General features: G+C 37.0%; 1 protein-coding gene across 1 annotated transcript in view; it reads right to left on the reverse strand.

Annotated features, from left to right (window-relative positions):
* The window catches only part of C7H18orf63 (chromosome 7 C18orf63 homolog), a 31,148-nt gene extending 13,162 nt beyond the window's left edge, over positions 1 to 17,986 (reverse strand). The window contains exons 1-10 of the mRNA XM_070512860.1: positions 16,413 to 17,986; positions 13,268 to 13,436; positions 11,396 to 11,474; positions 9,543 to 9,599; positions 5,277 to 5,388; positions 4,646 to 4,687; positions 2,455 to 2,531; positions 1,361 to 1,470; positions 418 to 514; positions 220 to 305 (exon numbers count right to left, since the gene is read on the reverse strand). Of these exons, the coding sequence (XP_070368961.1) occupies positions 220 to 305; positions 418 to 514; positions 1,361 to 1,470; positions 2,455 to 2,531; positions 4,646 to 4,687; positions 5,277 to 5,388; positions 9,543 to 9,599; positions 11,396 to 11,474; positions 13,268 to 13,401 (794 nt within the window). The 5' untranslated portion in view covers positions 13,402 to 13,436; positions 16,413 to 17,986. The remainder of the gene's footprint in view (positions 1 to 219; positions 306 to 417; positions 515 to 1,360; positions 1,471 to 2,454; positions 2,532 to 4,645; positions 4,688 to 5,276; positions 5,389 to 9,542; positions 9,600 to 11,395; positions 11,475 to 13,267; positions 13,437 to 16,412) is intronic.
* Positions 17,987 to 18,654: the final 668 nt, after the last annotated feature.

Consider the following 18,654-nt stretch of genomic DNA (forward strand, 5'->3'; position numbering starts at 1 on the left):
AGTGTTTAAGGAAAAAAAAATATCATTAAGCTCATCCTCAAATAAAAATAGGAAAATACCAAGAAAGACAAAAAACACTCATGCAGATAAAAAGAAGTAGGGGGAAAGTGGATTCACGTGGACATAGAGAAGGCTGAAAATGATGACATCAGGGCAGGAGCAAGACTGGATCATAAGGTGGGCAGAGAGCATCTGTTACAGGTGGTGTGTAAAGGATATGTGAAGATCCTTCTTCCTATCATTTTGAAGTAGATGCTGCAGTATATTTTAATATTTCCACAATCTTCTGGAAGTTTATAGCCATACTAAAAATTAAGAACAAAGCTGAAATTCTCTTGGGACAAAGCTAAACTTAGGTTAAATTACAAGAAGCAAAATCAATTAACTTCTAACAGAATACATATTTCTATTCCTTACCAGATCCTCCCAGTGCATCTGGAAATCTTCATATGATTGAAAAGGACAGTCAGGAGGTATGGTGTGAAGAATACTTATTATTTGTCCCATTTTCATACTATGGAAAATAACAGTTGGTAAAATACTATGAGCCAATGCTTAGATACAGTTTAAGTTAATTATACAATTTAGAAAGTGTTCAAAAACATTTAGAAACTATCTACACATAAGCAATAAACTAATCATTTGTTCCCAGTTCCAAATACACATTGTATTAAATCTTAACAACTAGAATTGTTAGGAAAAACTAAACTGGATTGATGCAATGTGTTAGTTATAAACAGAAAATAATGACTAATAAAATGTTGCCACACAGAGGTATGCGTGGTAATTGTTAGACTTTAGAGAAAAGGCTATTAAGAGTTGAACGAATCAGAGTCAAATCTATATTCCCTACCTACCTCTTCCCTGCTTCAATGATTAAATTAGTATGCATATGCTGCTAGTTAATTAAAGTTCTTTTTCCTAAGCAGGTTAAAATTTCATCTCAGTAGTACTATTTATATTAAAAAGGAGCCATTATTTTTTCCTGAAGATAGTACAAACTTAAAACTCAGCTCATATCAAACGATAATGCATCATTAATTATATGTACAAGTTTATAAAGTTTTATTGATACTATTATAATAGTTGTAATTTCATAGTGAAATAGCTAGAAATTTTTTTAAAGCTAGATCTAATAAAAATGAAAATGTATAATAAAATTATTTTAGCAATTTGATAAAGGAAATTGAAGGCTTTTGTGAGTATAACAATATTGTTTTAATACTTTTTATAAGTTAAAATTCAGCTTCAAAAATTCACGAAAATAATTTATACTTTTGCACATACCAACGTTGAGGCAAAATCAGAGAAAACTACTATTTCTTGAATCTACCCTAGATTCTACAAATTGCAGTCTCACCTTGGCAAAACATAGCACCAGTTGTTTAGAATTGAATGTCCCTCAATGACGGCGTTCTTCTTAGTATCAAAATCCTTTATAATGCTCTGAGAAATGTCAAATTCTCTTAGCTTTTAATAGAAATAAGATTTTTATGCATAAGTCCTCAAAAGAATTTGGCAAACAAAAAGAAACAGTAAAAAACACATATTTCTTACACACACCCCCACAGAGACGGTTATAAAGTAGTTTAAAGGCTTAAATTATATTAGATCACGCATAACCACTTTAAACAATATAATCAATGTTTCAGTTCACCCTATTTCTCCTCTATACAGTATATCAAGTATTTCACGCTTCCCCTCTTATCTTCTAAACTAAAAGTCCTATTTTATACTTATTTTAATTGGTTTTCAGTTTCTTTGTTTATGTTGATTTATAGGAAGTTGAACCCCTTCCAAAGGAAGGTATTTACATTTTGTAAGAATAACATCTTAACCAAATTTTTTTAATTTTTTTTTTTTTTTTCCCGGGAGGACGCATTAGGGAGTTATAACTCTATTTGGTCTTTTGGAGGGAAGAGAACCAAGCTGATAGCCCCACTCTCCTTTTGTAAGCCTCTTCGATCTCCTGGAATGCTTTTTCCTCTGGTCCCCAGGTGCCCTATGTGTAGGGTATTTAAGCTCATAGATAGCCAACAACAATTTACCACTTACAGTTCTCTCACCCTGCGAAATACTCCTGTGGGACATTTTCTTATAGTGAGTCAAAGATATAGAGGGACCTCAGTGAGGTGAAAAACAAAGTACTAACGGGTGAGAAAACACTGTATTAAGATTAGAGAGAATGGCTCATAATCCCTTGCCCTCTTTTTACATCTTTTGGGAAAGGATTAATATGATTAGATCTGTATTAAACTGACAGAATGATGTTTTCTTTGGGTAAACAGATTTAGAACAGTATCAATATATCAAGCATTTAATAATATGGATTTTGATTAAAAAAACTTTATCACTCTTGGCTAAAAATTAAACCCTACTAGCATGTTAGTAATAATAATAAATATATTAAGTGAACATAATAAAGCTAATTATAGAGATCAAAATATGTGGTACCTTAGGTGGTGGCAGTCTGATTGTGTAAGCTTCTATACTTAGACAAACTTGAGTTTCTGTTACATTGATGTCTAGTACTGAAAATAAAATATTTCACTGAACTTTCTGGAATTATTAATCCATCCTATCAAATTAAGTACTTTAGTAACAAAAGAAATTACTTTAATTTATTCAAGTTAGAAACTGTTAAGAATGGATTTTTTTTCCACACATGGTAAAATTCAAATCATCACCATACAATATTTGACAATCTGCAGATGAGACATCAAAAAGAAGACAAAGGTAAGAAACAACACAGATATGTGGGTGTGTATGTGTGGAGGTGGGGCGTCACAAGGAACGCTTACAGTAAGAAAAACAAGTCATCCCACAGTTGAGAGGAAAACTCAACAAATACCTTTTACAAGTCTGACATCTATTATATGTAAAAAATGGAGACTATCTTCTTCTTAAATCAGGAGAGGTACCATCCCATACTTCTGACTTCAGTAGTCTCTTTTACTAACAAATGCCCTCAAATACACTGGCACATATATTACAGATCACAGAGCTGCAAGTCTTCTCCCTTGCTTTCTCATAATTAAAATTATTTATACAAGTAATATAGTGGTTATCTTGGGAAGGCGTAGTACCTGGAAGAAAGCATGAGGGGGCTCCTGGGCTACTGGTAATGTTCTGTTTCTTAATCTCAGGACTGGTTGTAAGGATATGTTTAACTTGTGAATATTCAATGAGCTATATACTTACGGTTTGTCAGTTTGGCTATAGAATATCACATTCAGTAAAGCTAAAAGAAAAAATTCTAACAGAGGAGTGAAGAATTTTGCTCTTCCAAACTTTTATCTTTAATATCCTACAGCTGTGTCTCCTCATAGTATTTGGGGATGGAACTAAATTTAGGTAATGAACCCATTCTTCCAGAGCTAGAGCACACAGTGACTGCCACTGTCCAACTTAAACATAAAACTAGCCCAAACAGGGCAAAGAGGCTTCAGCTTGAAAGTGGACTCAGACCGAATAGCTGTGGATTACGGATGCTAGCCTAGGATTTAAGGCTATGCCCAAATGGTGGTGAAAGCACCATGTCTGATTAATAATGTTTACTCAGGCTCAGAAATTTCACCTACCAGCTATCTCTGGACTACTGTTTAGGAACATGTCTACCTGCAATAAAGTCATGCATGCCAGTGAATGAATTATATTAGACTATATTGTAAACTGTGTATTGTAGGTCATCTGTCTCTCTTTAGAAAATCTTTTTTTTTTTTTAAGGAGAAAAAGAATCATGTTCTTATAAGAAATAAAGCTTTTATTTACAACAGTACTAAAGAATTTTTTTCTTTTTAAAATTTTTTTTATTGAGGTTATACTGGCTTATAACATTGTGTAAATGTCAAGTGTGCGTTACTATATTTCAGTTTCTGTGTAGACTGCCTTGTGTTCACTACCAATAGTCTAGTTTTTATGTGCCACCATACATATGTGCCTCTTTACCTCTTTCACCCTCCCCCACCCCCTTCCCCTCTGGGAACCCTCAATCTGTTCAATTTCCAACATACATAAAGAACTCACACAACTCAAGAACAAAAAAATGAACAACCTGATCAAAAAACAGGCAAAGGATATGAATAGATATTTTCCCAAAGAAGATATACAGATGGCCAACAAGCACATGAAAAGATGTTCAACATCATCAATCATTTGGGAAATGCAAATCAAAACTACAATAAGTTATCACCTCACACCCATCAGAATGACTATAATTAATAAGACAAGAAATGACAAGTGTTGGAGAGGATGTGGAGAAAAGAATTTTTGATGATATGATTCTGGAAACTATACACTATAAGTTTCCAATGTATAAACTTATACATTATAACGTATAAACTTATAATGTATAAACATTATAGCCTATGTTTAAATTAAACTCCTTCATAGTTATATTTTTAAGTAGAGAAATTACAAATATAGCTTTCATTCCAATTAGAAGAAGTGAATTTTTTCTCATATAGGTAGAATATATATTTTAAACCAGAGGTGATTTCCCAGGTGAAACTGTGATTATAATAATATCTGATTAAATTCTGATATAACCCAGTCATCAAAATTATAAGCCCACAATCTGTAACATTGTTTTTTTAACAACTGTTAATGATATTGTTTTATTTACTGACAATGCATTTTTACTTACCAACAGCACTTTGCTTTCCCATCTGAGAAAGAAATTCTCTTCCTTAAAAAATTCATAGAATATGCCATATTATTGTAACTAATAAATCATGCTTGATATATAACTTTTTATGTGAAATTACCAAAGCTAAGGAAAATGCTTTAAAATGCAATTTTACACAAAGGAATATCTGATGCCAGCTCAGAGAAAAAAACACAATCACTCAAAAAGTATTCCTTCAAATAAAAGTACAGAAATACTCAATGCTTCCCTCAAATATTTATTTCCTGGTATGAAACACTTAGAAAATGGTCAGACCTCAACACAAAATGCAAAATAGCCTTTTGGTTCCAACAATATTAGTAATTTGTGTTCATTTTATTATAATGCTCTATGCTTACATTTATTCCTTTCTAGCCATCAAGTATTGTATAATAAAAATCTTTCTTTAAAGAAACCTCAGCAGGCCTCTGGACATAATCCCAAAATAAGGAGACGGCATTTATGTTGTGGGCTTGCTTGAGAATGCTTGGTTGGGCTATGCTTTAAAAACTATTTCCTAAAAATAACATATCTTGCAATTAAAAACAGATGCACATAATCGAAGTAATCTAGCTCAGAAAGCCCCAAAGACTAAAAGAGATAAAGTCACCTTGCACCAAGAGATGGCCAGTTTTATTCCAGGCTGGAGCAAGCCTAGCTGTGAGTGAATATGAAAGGCAGTTTTGAAGAATTACAGGAATTACTCTTTGTGGAGCTTCCACCTAAAAACATTAAAGGGCAAAATGTGGGCAAATTTACAACAATTGGTATGTCCCTATAAATTCAGAGAAAATGTCTGTGTGTTTAGATTACCAGCCAACAAACTGGGCTGTTATGGATATAAGTTATAGTCACCACTATAGCCAATCCTATCTGGTTCTAAAGTTAGAGAGGTGTTAAACTATATTCACTTTGAAACCATGACTACTATCATGCTATAATGGCCAAATTCTACCTACTTATCCTGGCCCAATAAGCCTAAGCTTTTAGAGTTTCCATGCTAAAATCTTAAACTTTACTTTGTATTCTGCTCTACAAAGAGGAAACCAGACCAGAACTATATTGTAATCTTTTTCATTATTGTTCACTCTAGCTCAACATCAGAAAACAATTATATACTTACATGGCACACAAGCGACCAGCAGAGTATCTTGTAAAAAATTCTTAAAAATCAGGACTTTCACTTCTGATATGATAAGAAGTAACAGAATCTAGATTTATCCTCCTACTTGAAATAACTAAAAAACTGGGCAAGTTATATGAAATGATGGTTCACAAGATGTTGGGCATCAAGCAACAAAGAAGAGCAATTCCTAAGGAAACCTATAATTACCCAATCATATTGATTAAGGACGGTTTCCAGGCTGTGATACAGGGAGGCGGAATCCTGGAAGAGCCAGTGGGATCCTTGGGTTGAGGAGACAGAGCTGAGAGTCCAGGGAGGCCACAGAAGCTAGATATTTTGGGGCAAAGTATTGGAGAGGAGAGAGCTGTACAGAGACCAAACTCAGATCAGCAAACTCAGATCTTGAGTATTCAGCTGAGTATGGATTAGCACTTGCATATGAGGAAACTACCCAGGACTGGGGAAAGAACCAAGGCTGTTTGCTATACAGACATCCTTGAAAATATAGTCCAGAAGAAAACACTGCCAATTGCCTCTGCCAGCGAGACACACAGAAAAGTGAGAGAGCGAAGAACTGCCTCCCAATATTATCTACCCCCTGTATTTGAACCATTTTGACTTCTGGTGAATTTTCCCAGGATGCAAGTAATTAATCTGTTGGCAGAGGATGGGACTAGATCTGTTCAATTTGTCTCATAGAGAATTTAATTAAGGTTACTATCAATAGGACTCTAAGCAGGAGGATGAGGCCAACCTGAAATGTTGACCTCAAACATACCTCCAGGGTCCCAGACCCAACCAGCTGAACAAATCTCAAAAACTATCAGGATCTTCCTTAGAAAGCCAAATTGCTTTCTCTTTTATTCTGTATTGATTTTTCCCATAGCTTGAGGTATTAACCCAGATACAGCAGGAAGTATCAGCACACACTCAGCCTTGGCATACAAGGAAGAAGTCTGGGGCAATTCTATCATCCATAACCATCCTGATTGGTGACTTGGATGCCTTCCAGGACAAAGATGGTGTCATTGATCACTTCAGCTAATGTCAGGGACAAATTCTGTACCATATTTTCTCAATAACTGATACAACAGGTAGACAGAAAATAAGCGAGAATATAGTAGCTTAACGATACTATCAACCAATGTGACTTGATTAATATTTCGAGACTATTAACACAACAGCAGCAGAATACACACACTCCTCAACTGGACAAGGGACATTTACTAAGATACACCATATTCTGGGCCATAAAACAAGTCTCAGTAAATTTTAAAAGATTCAAGTTATACAAAACATGTTCTCTAACAATTAAATTAGAAAGCAAAGACAGAAAGATTCCTGGAAAATCCTCAAATATGTGGTAACCACATAACACACTTCTAACTAACTCATAGATCAAAGAAGAAATCAAAGGGGAATTAGAAATTATTCTGAACTGAGGAAAATCAAAACAAAACATATACTTTGGAGGAAATTTATAGTACTAAATGTCTCTATATTAGACAAGAAGAAAGTTCTCAAATCAGTGGCCTCAATTTCCACCTTAAGAAACTACATAAAGAAAAGCAAACAAAACCCAAAATAAGCCTAAGAAGGGAAATAATAAAGACCCAAATGAAACTCAATAAAATACAAAACAGTAAAACAACAGAGAAAATCAATGAAACCATAAGCTTGTTCTCTGAGACAAGTAAGATTGCTAAGCCTGTAACACGACTGATCTGGGAGGAAAACAAAAGATACGATACACATTACCAATATCAGGAATGAGAGAGGTGACATAACTACAGATTCTACAGCAAAAGAAAACAAGGGAATATGGTAAGTAACTTTATGCCAATAAATTTTATAACTCAGATAAAGTGGACATATTCCTTGAAATAGATAACGTGAATAGCTCTACTACATATTAAAGAAATTAAAATTGTAGTTAAAAACCTTCCCACAAGAAAAATTCCATCCCAGATAATTTGATGGGTGAATTTTACCAAATATTTATGGAAGAAGTAATAAAAATTCTACACAAACGTCAAAAACTTGAAAAGGAGAGAATTTTTTCCGACTAGAAGATTTCTGACGGCAAGGAGTTTACGTGGTTCATAGCTTTATATTCAGAAACAAATAGTGTGCTCAGTGTATTACAGATATTCAATAAACATCTGCTATGATTACTATTACACAGAAAGTATCCATATAAAAAAAGCTCAGCATAATCATGAAGGCTCAACAAGGCAGAAAAGCAAGTCAGATTGGAAGAAAGTTCACAAATAACAAAGAATTCAGGATCTGGAAGTCTGGTGAAGGGGTCAAAACAAGTTTATTTAGTAGGAATGAGGAACTGGGATAAGAGGAAAAAGGGTAATATTATAAATAAAAAGATTTTAAACATTTTTGACATGGGACACCCTGCAGTAATAAAGTCAAAGGTGTGAATTATAAGACTAGAAGAAAGACCACAAAGTAAGCGTTTTCATTAGAATATGAGGATAAGGGGTGATATGTTTCTTTTCATTTTTTCTTATAATCTGAAGATATATATACATAAAATTATGGTACTTGGTATAAATATTCTTTTATTAAATCAATGCTGAAATGCTACCTATTCTTACAGACAGAAAATAACTGTTTTGATCTTTAGAATTCATCTCTAAAATCATATTGTCTCTATCCTTTCGCTAACAGATTTGTCAAAAAATAATACAATTTTGACCTTGAAGTCAACATATTAATAAGAAGATTAAATTCTCCAAAAGCAGGCCAGTAAGACAGCAAAGGGCTCTCCACTAAACTACGAGATACTTTCCACAATAAAGGACAGAATTTTGTAGGGATCTCTGGAAGACCCCAGGTTCTAGTTCTAGGTGAATGACAAACTGTAAATTAGGTTCTCACAGTACATACATGGCCTTTTCAGGACAAGTAGAATCCTCAGATGACCAAAAGCTTGTCTCAGCAAAAAGATTTAACTAAAATCCTCCCTCGTTGTTCCCAAAGAATACTGCTTTGTGACTGGTTGTGACTGATGGCCAAAACCATCTTTTGGGGTTATTCAAAGATTTCTCAAGGAACTGCAAAGCACCTCTGGTTATTGTTGAGACCTTAACATCCTCCTAGAACCTAAACAAAGTATCTCATCTTGGAGATGTCCAGAAACCTCATTATCCTGAATGTCATGAGATCTAGAAACAGAGGCCAGCACTGATGCCTAGACAGGGTGCTAGAATGACCAAGGATACAGTGTCTCAGCGATATATGCAGAGAAATGAAGGGAGCTCCAGGCAAGTATCCACGACCTGAGTAACTGAGACACGAGAGGTGCTCAACCCTATGTATTCATATTTTCCTGGCTAAGATCCAGAAACTCATCACCATGTAGAATACAATCTATAGTGTTTAGTTCCTCCACTTACTAGCTATATGATTATGAAAGATATTTTTATCTCCTCGGTTTTCATTTTGCTCATCTGTAAAAATGGGGATATTTACTTCCTGGAAGATATGTATGGTAAATGAGAGTATGCCACATAAAATGCCTGCAAGAAAGTACCCAACAAAAATTAAGCCTTTGCCCTTCTTTCTAAACTAAATGTGCACAAAATAATTGTTTGGGAAAAAATTGTTGGGTTTTTTCACTGCATAGCAATGACTTATGAGAAAGATACTCCAATTTTTGTTTGCTGACAAAAGAAGCTGAATACAAAATCACTATACACAGTATCTGGAACTATTAGTCTCTTTAAAACTTACCTTAGCTCCATGTTTTTCAATATAGGTATTAAGTTTTCCAGCTTTATAAAATGGTATCTATAACAAAAATGCACATTTACAAAAGTGACATAAATATATTATTAAATAACACAATACACAAAGAATTTAAACATTATACATCAGAGGGCACAGAATCAGGCTGTTATTCTAACAGCTTCTACGCCTTGGAGAAGCAAGTGATGATCATTCTCTCCCTGAAATAGAATCTGTGGGTACAATCTCGAAGTGAGGAAAGAACTTCTGGGAGTGACATGAACCCAGAAACCATATAAAGGAAGAGGCCAATAAATTTCATATAACAAATATTTAACTCCTTTATTAATATACAAGTTCTTAGAAATGAATAAGGAAAATGGACAAAAGTGGAAGATGAAGAGAAAGTTCAAAAGACCAAGGTGCTGCAACTCAAAGAAAGAAATACAAATTAAAAGATGTTATTTTTTACCTAACAGAGTGGCAGATATGTAAAGGCTACTAATATCCAGTGTTTGTGAGATGTGGAAATATAGGCACTCTCATACACTATTTGTTGAAATGCGATCTAGTACAACTTTTTCAGAGAGCAATTTAGCAGTCTCTGGATTATAGTTAAAATGTGCTGCAATCCCACTTCTAAGAGTCTAACCCATAGAGACCACCAAATAAAAATGACATAATTTCAATGATGCTTTCTGAAGCATTGTTTATAATAGCACAAAACTAGAGACTCAGATGTGCATTAGAAATAGTCAAATTATTATACACCTATACAATGAAATACTTCACATTTCAAATACTTTCTCTTAAAATGAGAAAGATACATATACTGACACAGAAGAATATCCAAAGGAGGTCAGTAAAGGGGAAATGAAAGGCAAGCTTCAAAATAGTACGTATAATAATCCCATTTTCTACTTTAAATATTTTTGTAAATTTTTCTTACAGCTTGTAATATCTTTTTAAGAAAGCAAAATATGTTTTTAGATGGTTACTTTCCTCTTCTCATTCTTGCTCAGATTAGGATACTTGAATTTATGAGAACTCTAAAACAATGTCCTCCTTGTTCCATAAATGTTTCAGGTAGAAAAGAACACAAATAAGGAGCATTAGTATCTACTTATTCACCAACATCTTGTCTTTCTTAAAAACCATATTAAAGATGAGAAGATAAAAGATGTACCTGTAACCACATAACCTAGAAGAAAAACAAGACCTGAAGATTTTGGATGGCTTACCAGCATTGTCAATAAATGCTGATTTCACTGGATTTTGGGGAATTAAAATCCCAGAATAAGAGGATTTTCAGAAAGATTTTGACAAAAATCTCAGAATATGGTTTTTATAAATATTTTTGGCATGTCATTATCATTTCTGCTTATATACAGCGCTAGGAAATATGTTTCTTGATCTAATTTTACTAAGTGTAGAAAATTTTTTTTAATAAAATTTCCAAATTAAAAAAAATGTTGATCTAAGTTGTTTAAAAATAATTGCAGATTTGTTGGAATGAGAAACTGCTTCCTTTATATTAATTCTAAAGGACAAAATATGAGAAAAGGATTAAGCCCATTCTATTATAAAAAATTATGCTATAACATTTTATTCATTAATAGTTTTTATATTAACATTTATGACAGAGAAACCTAATTATGAAATTATAACCACAAAAATAGATTTTAAACATCAGGTATATCAAAGTTAGTCTGTTAATGGTTCAAACTACAACACAGTGTAATTTGTCTTGATAAACCATCTTCAATTTGAACTATACTTAATACCTAGATTATCAATATTTCATCAATATTGCTCCCAATAATTAGTAATAATACTTTATAAAATGTTAAAATACTAACCGCCATCACTACCCAAATTTGGCTAAATATTCCAGGCACAGGTGATGCAAGAATATCTTGGTGCAAAAACAGCAATTGCCTGTGGAGATGAAATGTATTAATTTTAAAGTGGACTTGCCTACTTTCTTCTTACATTATCAGAGCATTCAAAAATGGCTTAGCCCCAATCAAAAGTTCAAGGTTCTTCTAGGCAAGGACTGCGTTATAGATTTCTGTATCTCTTAGCATGGTATCTTGAACACTGAGGCACTCAGTCAAGATTTGAATTAAAAAAATTATAAAGTTTTAGATACTGACATTAATATGAAAACTTGTCCCTGCATCTGAGTTTCCCAACCTCTTTCATCTGTGAACCTAAATTCCTCATTTAAAACTCCACTTCTGTCCTAAGAAATGGAGAAATCTAAACACTGTGAAAAATCCAGCTCTTTTAAGTTCTATTTGTTCCATTTTCCTTTATTTTTAAGTGATGATCCGGGGGCAGTGGAGGCAAGAGTCCAAGGATGCACCTATCAGTGAAGTTATCAAATACTTTAATGTTAGAACCATTGACTAGATTCTTTTCCTTCAAAAAGAGATTTTTTTCCAAGCCACAATGAAGTGGGTAGTGGTTTTAGTTTAATATTCATCAGTCAAATGAATTTACAACAAAAGTCCTCACAATTCAAATTACCATCAATTTTGTTTCAAAGGCCAAGGAAAAGGTGGGAAAAACACAAAAGAGAATAGAACTGGAAATATGAAAATTTTCAAAATTACTAATCATCAAGGAAACAAATTTTAAAAACCACAAGTGTTTGTGCGTGGGAGGTGTGGGGGGTGGTTACCTCAAAAAGTAAGATGGGCCAACCTGTTTCTGGTGGCCTCATCTTTGTCAAAACCCTGGTGCAGCAGGTACTTGGTTTTGCAAGCCCTGCCTTTGTCTGACAGCCAGGTCTCTGCTCAATCTGTTCCAGCCTCTCTGTCAGTTATTGGGATGATGAGTCAAACACCTCACTCTGTGGGCGTAGCCACCATCCATTTGAAGGCAAATAGCAGAAAATCTCATTTAAGGTTTTCTACTTATTTGTTTCCCAAAGGGGTCAGAGATAAATTCTCAATAGGTATCAAATTACACCTTAGCAGGAAAGGTACAGGCTGCTGGATCACTTGGGTGGGAAAATACACAATGGGGACAAGAAAAGTTTTATAAATAAGAGCAAAATGGAGGACATTCTAAGAGTGTCTTTCTTACTTCTGGCCCTTATGCAATCTTGTAAGTGTCTGTTCCTCTCCATGAAATTCAGGTACAGATATAATCTTGTCCATGTATTCTAAGTCCTTCTTTGAGTGCCTCAAACAATTTAAGGAACTAATACATGATGAGTGCTCAGTAATCATGGAGTCATACTTTAGGCTTCACCTAAGCTGTTTTTCAAAGAATATCTTGGGTCAGATATTTTAAGATAGTTCTTGGAGAATCTCTTATGTTGATCTGAAAATTAAACAACTATATTAATCTAAAATGTTTGCAATATCTCCTAAAGACCCTCATAAACAGTAGGTACTTGGTAAATATTTATTAATTACTAGCTCTAAGATTTTGGGAGCCTGATTTAATTCATCAATGTGTGTAAAAATTTTAAATTAAAAAGATCACACAAGAAGTCACAATATAAAAACTCAACAGTGAGATATTATATTTCAAGTATTTTCAGTCCTACACTAAATGTAATCTAATACACAGTCTGAACAAAATTGAATTCCTTTATTTTAAAATTATGTATATAGATTGAGTAAATGAGTATTTTGCTTTAAAGGAGATGCTTCTAAAACAGCTCTTATAAGTCTCAGAAAGTTTAGAAAGCCTTAGTTATAAAATGCATTTTTTACCTGCACATCTTCATTTGTGTACTCCTAATCTCGGTGTCTGCCTCCCCACGACTCAATATTATCCTGACGGCACAGAGTTTGTGTAAGTCTGGAAGTGTGAGGAAGAACAGTGACTGCTGCCTAGAATCATTCATATTTTCCTGTTGACTCAATGTCTCAGCAATCAGGCCTTCAAAAACAAACAAACAAACAGCAATAAAAAGGTAAACGATCTGATCAACAGGGTTTCAATACCAACCCATCACAGAACATTTGATATTGTGGTGGAATAAGAATAAAATCAAATTAGTTTGCACACATCAGCAGTTAAATATCACTGACATTTCACCTTTGTTTTCTAATGATAATCTAGAATTTTTTTGGTACAAGTTTTACTAAGATGTAATTCATATGATTCACCCATTCAAAGTGTGCGATTCAATGGTTTTTACTATAGTCGCAGTTATGCAACCATCAGAATACATTTTATATCACTTTCATCATCCCAAAAAGATAATCTAGCATTTTAAACCTGCAGTTCTATACTACAAATAGAAAACTGAATACAAATAATACAAAAATCCAGCACTGTTTATTAAATGCCTACTCTGCTCTAGGTACTAACTACACTTCTACTATACTGTCTTTATTTAATAAAATTCTTCCAAAGTTTCTGGCTACTCTTAAGTTTCGTTCTTTTTTCTTTCAGGCAAACAAAATGTTTCCTAAGACTAATAATTTTTTAAAAATCAAACAGAAGAAGAAACAGTCTTCTGCTGTTTCAGGTTCCCTCTGTAAAGCACTCCAAGGTTGAGAATATCTTTTTCGTCATTTTACATGGAAGAAAATGTTTACTGAAATCTCTAAATTGTTATTTAGTTTCCTTTTACACTAGTTACCTGGCTTTACAACTTCTATTTGGGATACATTCTAAGCTAATAATTCACAGGGCATACCTTTGAAATCCATCTTATGTATTACAGACAAAAAAAAAGCCTGGAATGTAATTTAAGCTCAACTTCCCTAATGTGCACAAATACATCAGGGGACGTTAACTGAGATTCCAACAAACTTTTTCACATCAACATATTTTCTCTTTAAGTAGAAAAGTAACCACCTATTAGCCCAGGAATCTGGAGTGTGGCCTGCCTTAAGTCTCATCTCAGTAACCAAATGCCTTTGTGGCACCGTCTGAGGAATGCTGGCAACGCCCTCCGACCCCACACTCTTCCTCACTCAAGAACCAGCGTGGAAATTTTCATCCCTAGAGAACACTGGTTCTTTTACAAATGCAAGTACTCTTAGAACAGCGAACACAAACAAACCCACACGAGGTGTTGACGACCTAATCAAATGCTTCCTACCATTACAAACAAAAACATCCCTTTCTTCTGCTTTTCTGCTCCCTCCTACGTAAAAACTTACTGTTGTGAAAAGTTAAAAGGAGGTACAAGTGAACGTTTCTAAGGCAAACACAACCTACTTCACAATTTTGCCTAAAATTCACTCCTTCTGAAGCATATTAGCAAAGGGCATGGATAATGAATGAGGTAAAACATGAAGCAAAGAATGACCACGGCTTGGGCCCAGAGGTACAACTGTGCATATTTTAAAGAAAATGCATCAAAGACATGGGCAAAAGTTTGCAATTTGTTACCTTCATTTCTAAAACACATTTCCCACTAAAATTCCTTTCTACCTCATTTTTCCTTTAACAATCTTACAGCAGAGTCACCATGAAACTGCTGTGGGCAGTCCTCTCCTGGTTTTGTTAATCTTCAGACTGCTCAGGACATCGTGTTACAACATTGATCTGTTCAGGAAAAGGCAAGAATTTATCTGTTTTACTTAGAATTACCTTAAAACTTTTTTGAGTTCATAATTAGCTGAATTTACAGATCAAAAGTTTGTTTTCCTTTCTGAGATTGTATAACAACTACACTGTAAAGTGGGAAGCCTGGCAGATAGAGCCTCATGGCTGACAGACAAACGGCCATCAACAGGATATACTGGAGCACGGAGGAAGCCATCTGGGGTAAACCCAATTCAGCCTGACCCTGCTCTTCCGAAAGGGCCTGCCATGGCCCTTGAGCCTGCATTGCACGTCTGCTTTAAGCATCTGCTACGTCCCAAAGGACAAGAACAAATGGCCTGAAGACAAAGATGCAACTTCCCCCGCACTGGCATTTCCTTAAGGATAAGCATGTCTCCCCAGGTAGGAATTGACTGCCACACCCACCCTGTGACCACCGCTGGAGACAGCAGACAGGCTACCTGCTGCGTCCTGAGACAGCAGACCTGCTACCTGCTGTCATCAGTCACTGTGCTGACAGGGCAGCCCGTGACTACTGTAAACGGGACATTTCAACCAAATGCGAAACATGCCCTTTGAGGGTACATAACCACTCTGCACACCCCACCTCTTTGGTGCCCTTCCTTCCTTGGGGAAGGATGCCCAGGGCTACGCTAGTCCTCAGATCGGGCTCAGAATAAGCTCACCCCAATTTCCATTTATAGACTGGTTATGGATTATTTTCGTGGGCATCACACACACACACACACACACACACACACACACACACACGAGAGTTCTGACCACGAGGCTCAGAGCCCACTTGGGCACATTCCGTCCTGCTGGTGTGCCACCAACAAGCAAGGGGTGCCGACAACACTCCAGATCCGCGGCCTCAGAGAACCCAGCCCCCAGGGGCCCCAGGCCGTCTAGTCGTCACCAGAAGTGGAGCCCAGAGCCGTGCTCGTCTCTAGAGGGGACGCCCCAGCCGGAAGGCCTCGTCCATGCTGGCTCCGGGGACCAGGCGAGTGTGCGCCCCTCGCGGGCCTGTTTCCGACTTACAGCCAGGGTATTGGGTGGACACGTCTCCGAGGCCTTTATTTCGCCTAAATAGGCGATTCCATAAATTACTGATAAAAGATGCCCTAAAACGCAGCGCCAGTGGACCTTCAGAAACGAATACACACGTTTCCGCTGCAGACGCCAGGAGCACCCCGCGCTGGCCGCCCACACAGCCCCCACAGACGGCCGAGCGCCCGGGGCGCCGGCTTCCCGGCTCCGACTGCTTCCCGGCGGCAAACAGGACTCGCAAAACGTTCTTAAAAGCGGTAAAAGCAATGCCCCCCAAGCTGCCGCTTCTCGAGGCCGACGCACCAGGCTTCTCCTCGCGTTGAGAGGCGGCGGGGTGGGGGGAGCAGCGGCCTCCCGCGCTCCCTCAGGCAAATGTCTGAGTTCCCAGCCGCCACGCCCCGCTCGCCTCAGCGGCCCCTCACCTCCCTGAGGCGCCAATCCCAGAATGCCCCAGGCACGACATGCTCCCGGCATGCCCCGCGATCCCGGCATTCCCTGAGCGCCCCCAGCATGCACCGCGCGTGTTCCCTCCAACACCGCGGACGCCGACTCCTGCCAGAAGGACCCGGTGGTTCCCCAAGAGAAAAGCCGGCTCGGCGCCGGGGGCGGAGGACTCGGGCACCAGGCCCATGCTGCCCTCGAGGGAGATGAAAGCTGCGTCTGCGCAGACGGCCGCCGGGAGCCGCAGGCGCCAAGGCCCTGCGCTGAGCGCGCGCTGGGGCGGCCGGCCGACCTCAGATCCACGAGCGCGCCCTCTGCGTCCCCGTAGCACCGCGGTGGCCCAATCGTCGCGGAGCCCGGCGTCTTGCGGCGTGGCGCGAGCAGAGGCTCGGTGCACGCGCCTCACAGGCGCCTCCGGTTCGTTTGACAAGTATTTATTAAGCGCCTGCTGTGCGCTCTGAGCTTTTCTACGAGTTAGTGATGGAGCATCAAGCGAACCACGTCCGCGGCCCTCGTGGAGCTTACGTGTTACTTGGGGGTCGGAGGATAAGATAAACGAGCAAAATATTAGTGTGGTGGGTGGTCATAGGCGCGCTGGAGGAAAATAAAGGGGGACAGGGAGACAGGGAGTGTTGGGAGAGGCCGATTCAGGGTCGGGAGGCATCCTGGAGGAGGTGACCTTTGAGTAGGACAGGAAGGATACGGGATGGGCTACCACGTGGTATCGGGGGAAGACGAAGCGAGAGGGAGTGGCGAGGACAAAGGTCCGAGCCCGGAGGGTGGCCAGTTGGCTCCAAACCTACATATTTGGTTACTTATAACCACAGCTGTGCGATCATAGTAAATGATTAATTATCACAAGGTTGCTGAGCAAAATCAGCCTCCTCCGACAAACATAGTTGACAACGTGAACAAAATACAATCTTCTGGAACATTGTAACAAATAGAATGTCCTGAATTTAGCATGTACGGTCTGAGGGTTTTAGTTAGCAGTCAGAGGAAGTATTAAAACAAACCTTTGAAGATTACAGGAAAGCTCTTTATCCTACTTGGTATATACACATAGCGGGGAAAAACTGAAGACAAGGTAAAAAATAAAGGTTCAATCTAAATTTTAGGATATTGTAGATATTCACTAGCCTGCCTTATCTGTTTAAATAAAGGTAAAGCCAAGTGGTGTTGGTTCTGAAAAGCACACGAGTCAACACTTCCTGTTCTCAGCGTCTCTGCTGTTGAGGTTATGGCCTCTGGCTTCCACAATTCTAACAAGGCAGAATTAAAGATATTTGAAGTTTTTAATTATGCCGAAGTCACCAAACACCCAAATACTAAATAGTCCAGTTCTATTCAGATAAAAGGTGAAACGTATGGACCTTATTTGGATTTTGATTTGAATAAACAAACTATAAAAACTATGTATGAAACAGAAATTTGCAAACTGTCTATTTAATTGTACTAGGAATTATTTGTTTTCTAGATGGGAACACTAATATTTATACGATCCTTTTCTTGTAGACATATATATTGAAATATTTATGGATAAAATTATGTATCTGAGATTTGCTTTAGAATGATCCTGTGGGAGATGAGGGTGGTGATAAAGAGGAAACAAAATTGGCCATGTTTTGATAATTGTTGAAAATGAGTGAAGGTTCACAGTATTATTTGCACTTTTATGCATTATACTATCTTCTCTACTTTTGTATATGTTTGAACTTTTCTATAATAAAAAAATTTTTTTTAGGTAAAGAAAGTGAAAATACAGGCCACAAATTGGGAGAAGAAATTTTCACAAAAATAGTCCACAAATGATTAGTATCCAGATTATATAAAGAGCTGTTACAAATCAATTAGAGTAAAACAGTTATAGAAAAAAGCACCAAAGTCCTGAACAGGCCTTTTGCAAAAAAAAAAAAAAAAAGGAAAAGGATGACCTATAAGCATATGAAAAGGTGCGCTTCCTAATTAATTATAAAATCTAAATTAAGACCACAGTGAGATACCATAGTATTGGCAAAATACTGAGGTTTAGTAACAATGCAGAATAGCATATCTCATACACTGCTGGAATGTAGGAATGTAAATTGGAAAATGTGATATAATC

The sequence above is a fragment of the Equus asinus genome, chromosome 7 (genome assembly GCF_041296235.1).
Source record: "Equus asinus isolate D_3611 breed Donkey chromosome 7, EquAss-T2T_v2, whole genome shotgun sequence".
NCBI classification, from domain to species: domain Eukaryota; kingdom Metazoa; phylum Chordata; class Mammalia; order Perissodactyla; family Equidae; genus Equus; species Equus asinus.